Raw genomic sequence first — 9,414 nt, forward strand, 5'->3', positions numbered from 1 at the left:
CTTCTTCCTTCCTTTCTCTTTCCAGGACAGGAGCATCGTCTTCCCAACTTGAGTATACATTTGATGTGGTATGGGAAGCATGGGGGAGAGCCCCTGCCCTCCAAGGCTCTCAAATGTGCAGGGGGAGAGGGCGCCACATATACATATGCAAGCACACAGGGCAAGATGTGTCAGGTGTTTACTCATCACTGTTTGTGGGGATCCCTGGTTGTGGAAAAAGTTTGGGGAGGTGGGGGAGAGATTGTACAAGGTAGAGCTGGGCTAGGGCCAGAACAGCAAGTGGGGAGAAAGAAAAAGGATCCGAGGGATGAGTTCTGGCTGTGGGCCCCTCAAGGCCCTCCCACACTGCCCTCAGCTACCTCCGGTTCCTCCGACTGATTGAGCTCAGTGTGCTCCTCCTCCTCCTCTTGGTTTTCTGGGGCCTTCCTGGGGAAAAAAGTTTGGAAGAATTCTGCACATTTTTCCTAACACTCCATCGTTCCACCCCAAGTCACTTGTTGCCTGGAAGCCTCAAGTCTGAGTTGTCTGGCTTTCTCCACTCACCTCTCTGGTCCTTGGTGTTGCCACCTTCGCCACATGATGACCCCAATGATCAGGACGGCCATCCCCACACCTCCCAGGATCCCTAGGGCCAGGGCTAGAGATCCTAGCCCTGATCCTCCAACAGAGCCTGTAGGGAGATGGGTAGAATTGAGGGTGCAACCTCTACCACTCACCATTCCTTTCTTGTGGGTCATACCCCCAGTGTCTTGGGGCCTGTCTGCCTTTGCTTCTCCCTGACCTCATCCATCCCTCACCTGCAGTCGTGCCCTCCTCTCCTGTTCCTGGAAGACAAAGTTGGAACAAGTCAGGAGGGAAGGCTTCAGTTAGGGGGAGGACTGTTTAGTAGGAGCCCCATTGGAATGTCTTTCCCTTTTTTTAGTTCAGAGGGGAGAGGTTCCTTCAGGGTGGGGCTGCTTTCTTGGCAGGGTTTGGGTGGGGCAAAGGAGTCCTGGGCGTGGGTGCACCAAGGGAGGAGATGGGGTGGCTCTGAGGGAGAGTGCCAAAATGGATTAAGTTCTTGGAGCCTGCACTGTCCCTCACCAGCCCCAGGGTCTTTGGGATTGGATTTGGGGGCGGAGGGCTCCTCACCAACGATGCTGATGCTGATAGCAGGGCTTTCCTGGGGCCTGTGCCCAGGAGAGGTGGCCACACAGCTGTAGGTTCCCTGGTCCTGAGGCCCTACCTCAGGGAGGAGCAGCACAGGGCTCGAGGGAAGGGGCAGGGGCATACCCTGGTGGGGGAAGGGGGACAGGAGACAAAACCCCTCTCCATACATCCCATATTCTGTCTTTTTGACTCCACATCCTCAGGCACCTTGGACTCCTCCCCAGCTTCATGCCTCCTCTCCTGCTATTAGGCCCCCTGCCTTCTGGTTGCCAACTCTGTGTGTCTGTCTCCCAAGATCCTCTCTTCAGGGCACTCACATCCTTGATCCAGTGGATCTGAGGTGGGGGCTGGGCAGGGGCTTCACAGGTCAGGGTCACCTTCTCACCAGGAGCTGCGGCCCCACCTTCTGGCTCCACCACCAACTGGACCTTCTCCAGGGGCACAGGCTCTAGGGGTGGGAGGATCACGAGTTTGAGAGTTATACCTGTGAGTGGTCCCAGTGGCCGTGGACTTGATCCCTCTCTCCCTGCAGGCCATCCTTCCAGAATGTGCTCACCCAAGCTCAGGGTCCTCCCCACCTCTGTGCTCACCCCAGACACTGGGCTGGATGGGGACTGTGTGCAGGGCTGGGTGTTGACGGAGGCCGGGGTTGAAGCTACAGGAGAAGGTGGGGTGGGGAGATCCTCCCCGGGCTGGGGTCACCATCAGCTCCGACTGGACTGTGAAAAGCCCTGTCTCAGGGTGTCTCCTGGTCTCTTCCTTCACAGACACTCCTGGGGGTTGGGGGAGGACAAGGTGAGACATCCCAAGGTGGATGTGGGGGAGGAGTCAGGGAGGAGGCAGCTAGGAGTGGGAACTTGGAACTCACCTTTCCCATCAAGTATCAGAGGTTTTCCATCCAAGTGCCAGCTGAGAGTCCCTGCAGGGTAGCCCCCATCTGACACACATGTGCCCACCTGGGAAAGAGTGACCTCATCACCCTTTGAAAATGAGAGACTCCATACATATGTGCACGCAGCCACACTCCCATTCGCAGGACCAATTTCTACTTCTCTCTGTTTCTTCCACTACCTTATTGGGGACACCAGCCATGAGTTCTGGCTTTGTTTCATCACCCTTTGAAAATGAGAGACTCCATACATATGTGCACACAGCCACACTCCCATTCGCAGGACCAATTTCTACTTCTCTCTGTTTCTTCCACTACCTTATTGGGGACACCAGCCATGAGTTCTGAGGCAGGAGCTACAATTTCTAGCTTCCCAGGAATCTCTGAAGGAGGAAAAAATCTAATTAGAGGCAGCAGCTTTGAGGGTTCTCACAGCCCAGGTGTGGGAATGAGGGGGCAGTGGAAGTCAGAGGTTCTCACACAAGGCTAGGTAGGGAGTCAAGGGCTGGGGTTGAAGGCTTCTCCTTAGATGAAAGGCAAGCCTTGGAGAAAACCCTGGAACCCTTACGGTAGACTCGGACTCTGTAGTTGGACTTGGTCTCCTTCCCACTCCGGCTTTTTGCTCGGCACCGGAAAGTCCCCTCATCCTGCATCCCAACTGCTGGTAGGAGGAGGGATCCATTGGGGAGGACCCGAGCAACGCTATCCCAGGAGTCTCCTTGGGGAGAGAGGACTTTCCAAGCTTCTGTCCGGCCTGTGTTCTGAGGACAGAGAAGAGGGTCCTAAATAATGCAGGTCCTTTGGGAAAGCACTAGTAGGGTGGGGAGGTGGGATGGGAATCATAGCTGGTCTCTCCAGCAGTTGGGAGGCTGCTCACCAGTTTCCATTCCAACTGCTGTGGTGGTTTCTTGGGGGCGCCCTTACAGTTCAGCACCAGTGACTCCCCAATCCGGGCTGTGATGTTCTGACCACCTGCTACTGCCCCTAGGAGACAGCAACATGGTGGAGGGGCAGGCAAGGAGAGGGGGCTAATGAAGTTAGGACAAGCTGGATGAGTGGGAGCTTGAGAAGCTGTGCCTAGATTCCAGCAAAATCCTGGGGAAATTAAGAGGGTATGGAGAGCTCTCCGCAGGGAAGAATGATGGTGGTGGTGGTGGTGGTGTGTGGGTGTGTGGTGGGGGGGTATTGGTAGGGGAGCTCACCCCACAGACTGAGAACCAGCATCCAGATTCCGGCTGCTGCTCCTGCTGCCATCCTGCTGCTTTCCCAGGCTCCTGGCTCTGTTTGTCCCTTCCACTGCTGTGGCCACCGCCCTAGGTGGGGCTTGTGCCCTGTCCCCTGCCCCCATGTCCTCATCCTATCTCGTCATGGGGAATGCTAGGAATCCATGCTTCTTAGACAAGTGTCCTTCAGGTACTAAGACAAACTATTACATCCACCCCCCACCCACTCCTTCTGCCAGCCTCTGGGTACAGCTACCTCATTCTGGGGGTGGGGGCCACACCTCCTACCATCTTTTATCCCTTTGAGGCTGACCACCGTAGTCCGTCCCTCCATCTGCTAAGTCCTGCCTGGGGGACCACGGGAGCCCCATCTTGACTTGGCAAAGGTTGCTAGGCAACAGGACCCAGGCCAGGCTACTGTTGCCCTGGTGAGGGAGGTAAAGGGTGAGATGTGGTGCCTGGGAAGTGAGGACTGTGCTAGGCAGGATAAGAACTTGGGAGAAACCTGTTTGGGGCTTTGTGAGTGAAAATTTTTTGTTTTCCTCATGATTTTGAAAAGAATTCTCAACTAAACCCAGGGAAAAAAGAAATGTCTTTATTTAAAACTGCGGTTTGTTCTGTGAAACTACAAGTTTACAAGTGAGGAGAGAACTGCGCCTGGCCCATGCCTCCCACCCCCACGCGTCCCCACTCCCAGCCTGCCCCCAGATCCTGCCTGGATCTTGGATGGGAGGGGTGCCCCACTCTGACTGACAGTCTTGTTAAATCCTGAGGATGTTTGAGGGGTTCAGATGGTAGGGTTTAGGCCCAAGGATGGGATATCACTTTCCCCTCATACCTGGCTTTTTGCAACCTCCCTCATTCTCCCCACCCCCTTGATTTTGGTGTGAGAGAAAAGGATACCTCATTACTGGGGAAACTGAGGGGGATACATATACAAGCACCCTAATCCATATCTCACATATTTGGCAATAACCCCTCCCCATTCTTTCCCCTCCAACCTGTAAATAAACTGTAATTAAAACAAAAGATTTAAAGATGTGTCACACGGGGGAAGGTCGCATCTTCAATTTCCTCAAAATTACAGAATCCAGCACTGCCCAAGGGTAGTGGGAAGAGAAGTGACAGGTGCCCTGTGGGGCAAGCTCCTTATTGCCTCCACACCACAGGTAGCAGAAAATCCCTTGCATTAACAAAAGGAGAACACCTCAGTGACTTTAGGGGGCAGAGCTTGGTGTCCTGCAAAATTCACTTCCTGTTGGACAGGACTGGGGCCGGGTGGGTCTCTTCATCGGTTCTATTTGTTTCCCTTTCTCTTTCCAAGACCCCCCTGGCTATCACCCCTAATAAGGTAAAGCAAGAAATGAAAGAAAAAGAAATCAACATATTTATAAAAACACCTACTTCCCAATCTAAATTAAAAATTAAGAACCAACAACATAAAAACCAGAAATACAGAAAAGTCAGATGGATCCCAGGGTTTCTTTTTCTTTCTTTGAAAAGAAAAAAAAATTCAACCCCAAAGCCCAGTCAACAATTCCCTAAAGTAGCAGAAACTCCCTCCGAGGTAGATATCTGAGTCAGACACTCTCGTCCACCGAGCGATTCTATTGGTTTAAGATGAGCTGCGTATGAGGTAATAAAGCCGTCTGGAGGGGCCAGGGGTGGGGAGGCATGGGGGCGTGGCCCCGCGTCCTCTGTCCAGAAGTTGTGTCCCCATTTTTGGCATCTCTGGTCGGGCAGGGCTGGCGTCTCCAGATTCCAGAGCAGATAAGTGGGTTGGGGAGGGGAAAGTGGAGAAAGCCCAGAGAGAAAGAGAGAAAGAGAGAGAGAGAGGAAAACAAAACAAAACCAGAATAGCTGTAAGTGAGCATGTGTAAGAGAGACAGAAAAAGAAAGAGAGGTCTTAAAAACAGGTTTCTGTGTGTGTGTTTCTGGGTAAGAGAGAAAGGGCGAGAGAACAGACCAAAAGGAAGAAAAAAGGAGGAGACAGACCCTTCAGGAACCCCATTCTCCCTGCCACATAGCTACCACCCCCAGCACTGAGAGCCCTGTTGGGGAGCAGATGGCCCCATCTGCCTCCTCTATCTTGTGCTTCTCCTGTGTCTGGGGCTCATCTCTGGATGCCTGCGTCCTCTTCAAGAGTCGCCTTGTATGCCCCCACCCCTATGGCCCTGAGGGGCGAGATCAGTTGGAGGTGTCGGAGTGAACGCTCCCTGGTCCCTCTGTGGGTGATGTCACCGAGGATGGGGTCACAGCCTCCTGCCAGCCCCCGTTTGCCTAGAAAAAAGGGTGGGAAACAGGGCAGGGCCCTGAGAACCCTGGTGGCAGTCAACACCCCTAAAAAGAAGGCTCCTGTCATGGGGAGAGCAGAAGGGACTTCAGGTATCTACGCACCCTCATTTCCCGGGGGCTGTACATCTGGCCTCCCCCAAGGTTATCCCCGTAGCCCCCTGGCCCCATCGAGTGCCGGAGTGATTCCACCTGCAGCAGCAACAGACAGAATGACACAGTGAGGATAAACCTTGGAAGAAAAAGTTCTTGGGTCTTAAAGGGAGGGATATGGGGTTTGGAAAAGCCATGGTCAAGAAGAGATGGGGAACCTGACCTGGGAAGCAGAATAGGAATCTCCGTTGAGTCCAGGCATCCCCAGAAACATGTCTCCGGATCCTGAGAGATTGAAAGAGCCGCCAGAGCCTTGGGGGGAGCAAAGAGGGAATTAGGGAAGAATATAGTAGAACCCATGATGACAAACTAAACTCATGACAGCCCTTAGTTTCCATGAAGCCTCCAAACTAGCTCTATGGGATGTGTGCTACTATATGCAAAATATCCACAAAACAGTATTCCAACACTCACAATGAGCAAGATATTCCTGAGCCTCCCCTGGCCACCCGCTGGAAGAAAGGCAGAAGTAACTTCACTGGGGTGGCCTCTGTCCCCTGACATCCCCATTCCGTCTCAGCTTGTTTCCTCTCACCCCAAAAGGCCCCTCTCTCTACTATGATTCTGCCTAGTAGGAAGTGGGAACAAAAGCAGGAAGTGTGCAAAACAGCTAGGCAGAGTGGTGGCGGGATCCACCTGCGGAGGATGGGGGTGTCGGGGAGCTGGTGCGGCTGTGGCCCCCCTGGGTGACTGACACGGCAGTCTTGACGGCATAGATGTTTGCCTCCTCTTGGAACTTTCCAATATTTTTCTTATAGCGAATCCGCTTGTTGCCAAACCAGTTGGAGACCTGCGGGATATTGGGTAGAAATAAGAAAGGGTTGGGGGAAATCTTTCCCTCTGAAGCTCCTCTTTTAATGGGATCTGAGACCTTTTCATCCGAAAACTCCCTCTCCCCAGGCCACCCGCAATACCTGAGAGACAGTGATGCCACACTTCTTGGCAAGCTCCTCCTTGGCCTCCTCACTGGGATACGGGTTACTCAGGTGGGAGTAGAAATATTCATTTAGGACCTCGGTGGCCTGTTTGCTGAAGTTACGGCGTTTCCGCCTACAGGGGAGGGAGAAGGGTGGTGAGGAGGTGCTGGTCTGGCGGGGTCGCCATGTTGTACGACTCTCGGGGCACCCTCTTGGGTACAGCGTTGTGCAACGTGATGGCCCAAGGTCCCAGAGAGGCATGGGAAGGAGCCCAGACCTAAAGCCTGGCCTGGTCCCCTGGGTCCCACCTGGCATCCAGAAAGCGGGAGCGCAGGATCATGACGGCCTCACAGGTGCTCTGCTTGAGCTGCATCTGGATGGCGCTGAACTTCCGGTGGATGATGCTCACCATGCGCTCCATCTCCTTGGGTGCCACAGGGCGTGTGCGGCTCTGCTCCCTCAGCAGGTTCATCACGTGGGTCGTGAACTCGTTACACGCCTGCAGTGGGGGCCACTGGACTGGTGAGGAGGAGCCCTCTGGCCACAGGACTCGTCCCCCAAACCCCGAGCCTCTCCCTCCACCCATCCCAGCCTCCTCTCTTCACCTGCTCATACTTCTCCAGCTCCGAGTGGTAGATGTGGCGAATCTGGGCAAGTTTGCTGCGATAGTCTGAGTGCTCGATGGAGTTGTCAGGGGACACGCCACCCCCGGAGGCTGCAGCGGCTGCAGCTGCTGCCGCTGAACCGCCCCCTTTCTCTGGCCCAGCCACACCCTCTGCCAGAAGCATGTTGTCCAAGCGCATCAACTGTGGGTCCACAGGCTCCTCCTCTTGGGAGCTCCGGATGCTGAGCCCTAACATGCAGAGAAGTGGATTTAGGGACCTATGGACCCCACACCCAGCTCTCAGCCTTCCTGGTGCCTCCAGGAAACCCAATTTCCAGGCTTTGGTCCCCTCTCTAGCAACCTCCCCAAGTCCCCACTTTCCTCAAGGTCCCCAAGTTGTCAAGGTCTTAGCCAGAATCCTATAATGAACAGGGTCCTGTCCCCAGAGTTGAGCAGTCACAGGGGACCACATACCGGTTTTCTCCTTGATTTCACACAGGACGCTAAAGAGGGCAGGCTTCATTCGATGGCAGTTTAGGGCGTGTTTCCTTGGGAGGAATGTGGGGGGGGGGGGGAAATGAGAGAGAAAAGTTGAAGAGCTACAGAAATAGCAGGGGACCTGAGGGTGAGAAAGGGGAGCCTGGGAACTAAGGGAGAGAGGTGGATAAATCTCTAAGAAGGGAGACAGAAGTGGGTTTGGGGCAGGTGGGGTGTGTGTGTGTGGAGTTGGGAGAGCATGGAGATATGGGGCAGCTGTTTGGCTTCAGGAAGATAAGGGGAAGATGTAAGCAAGCGCAAGAAGCTCGAGAAGCTATGGGTGGGCTGGGGGCTTTGGAAGATGATTCGAGGAAGAGTTTGGAGTAGGAGTTTGGGGGATCACTGGACAAACGAGCATAGACTTTAGGGGAAGAGAGATGCAGGATGGGTTGGAGAAGAGTCAGAGTTTAAGGGTGTCAGAGAGGGGTTGGGGGATGCCAAGCTGAAGTGGGGAGTTCAACATAGGTGTATGTGTATAGGTCCCGGGACTGAGCAGAGCGGGGTGAGAGGTGGGGGGATTTGATGCACCTAGTGTTCGACTGAGCAGAGGAGAGTGTTAGGAGCTCTGGAGAGGGGTGCAAAGGTCCCCACGTCTGAAGAAAGTGGGGGTGGGCTGGGTGGAGAGTTAGGAAAGAGGACAACATTGCCAGGGAGCAGTTTTTCAGCCTAGGAGCCAGAAGTAGGTTCAGGGGGATGATAAGGATATTCCAGGGGAGTGTGGGGGTCAGTGAGAGGTTGTAGGGGTGGGGATGGTGGTGAGATCATCTGGGGTTCCCTCTGTGGAGGTTTCAGGGTCTGGGGGTGAAGGGACGTTTAAGAGGGATCACTTATCTCGGGGCTCCTGGGAGTAAGGAGAGAAGAGAGCTGTAGGATTCCGGTGAGGGTCTTGGAGTTAGGGGGTTCCCAGAAGATTCAGAGCTTGTGAATGGGGGTCCTGCTGGGTCTGTGTAGGGTCCCGGGGTGGGGGCACTCACTTGGCCTGGGCCTCGTCCAGGCTCTGGTCGGTGATGGTCATTATCTGCTGCAGAATGTCCCCGATGTCTTGCTTCCCTCGGCCTCCCGGGACCCCCCCGCTGCCCCCACCGGGGTCTCCGCCACCGGGAGGCTCGCCGGGGCCCCCGGGCTCCCCACCCACCAATCCCAGGCCCCCCCGGGCTCCGCCTGGAGGGGGCGGCCCCAGCAGCCGCTCGTCCATAGCTGGGGGGGGCCCCTGGGGCCCCCTCCCTGCTCTGCCCCTCCCCCCCGCCTGGTTACTTCCCCCCCAAACTCGCTGGGGCCGCTGTTCCCTCCGCCCCCACCCCCACCCGTCTCCCCCGCCCTCCGGGCTCCCCCGGGGGTTCACCCCGGCCCTGAAGGGAGACCTGGGGTACCGGCTGGGTCCCCACAGGAGACCCCGGCCCCCGGCGGCGGAGAAAATGGAGCCGGAGAGAGAGAGGAGGCCCAAGCGGGGGTGTGTGTGTGAGAGAGAGAGAGAGAGGGAGGGAGGAGGGAGGAGGGGGGAGGGAAGGAGGGAGGCTGGGGGAGGGGAGTCAGGGAGGAAGAGGAGGGGAGAAGAGAAGAGGAACAGGGAGGAGCTGGGGGCGGAGAAACACAGAAACCGAGGAACTGAGACCGAGTGGAGGAGGGGAGAGGGACGAGGGCTGGAGGGGA

At 55.5% G+C, this 9,414-nt stretch overlaps 2 protein-coding genes across 3 annotated transcripts; both read right to left on the reverse strand.

Annotated features, from left to right (window-relative positions):
- Positions 1–161: 161 nt before the first annotated feature.
- Positions 162–3,721, reverse strand: AGER (advanced glycosylation end-product specific receptor). Of its 2 annotated transcripts, XM_077161398.1 has the most exons (11): positions 3,241–3,307; positions 2,916–3,022; positions 2,607–2,799; positions 2,357–2,421; positions 2,018–2,105; positions 1,740–1,922; positions 1,467–1,597; positions 1,132–1,273; positions 798–824; positions 544–670; positions 162–426 (listed from the first exon to the last, which is right to left on the reverse strand). In XM_077161398.1, exons 1-11 carry the CDS (start codon positions 3,290–3,292, stop codon positions 330–332), a joined length of 1,212 nt encoding a protein of 403 aa, XP_077017513.1. In that variant the 5' UTR covers positions 3,293–3,307; the 3' UTR covers positions 162–329. The 2 variants fall into 2 exon arrangements, with proteins under 2 accessions (XP_077017513.1, XP_077017514.1); XM_077161399.1 differs by lacking the exons at positions 162–426; positions 1,132–1,273 and having other exon boundaries at positions 549–670; positions 3,241–3,721.
- A 119-nt stretch (positions 3,722–3,840) lies between these two features.
- PBX2 (PBX homeobox 2) lies at positions 3,841–9,262 on the reverse strand. Its single transcript, XM_077161400.1, has 9 exons — positions 8,739–9,262; positions 7,702–7,775; positions 7,229–7,476; positions 6,932–7,122; positions 6,621–6,756; positions 6,343–6,496; positions 5,870–5,958; positions 5,659–5,745; positions 3,841–5,541 (listed from the first exon to the last, which is right to left on the reverse strand). The coding sequence occupies exons 1-9, from the start codon at positions 8,957–8,959 to the stop codon at positions 5,449–5,451; spliced, it is 1,293 nt and encodes a 430-aa protein (XP_077017515.1). The 5' UTR covers positions 8,960–9,262; the 3' UTR covers positions 3,841–5,448.
- Between the last annotated feature and the right edge of the window lie 152 nt (positions 9,263–9,414).

The sequence above is a fragment of the Tamandua tetradactyla genome, chromosome 5, assembly GCF_023851605.1.
Source record: "Tamandua tetradactyla isolate mTamTet1 chromosome 5, mTamTet1.pri, whole genome shotgun sequence".
Lineage (NCBI taxonomy): Eukaryota > Metazoa > Chordata > Mammalia > Pilosa > Myrmecophagidae > Tamandua > Tamandua tetradactyla.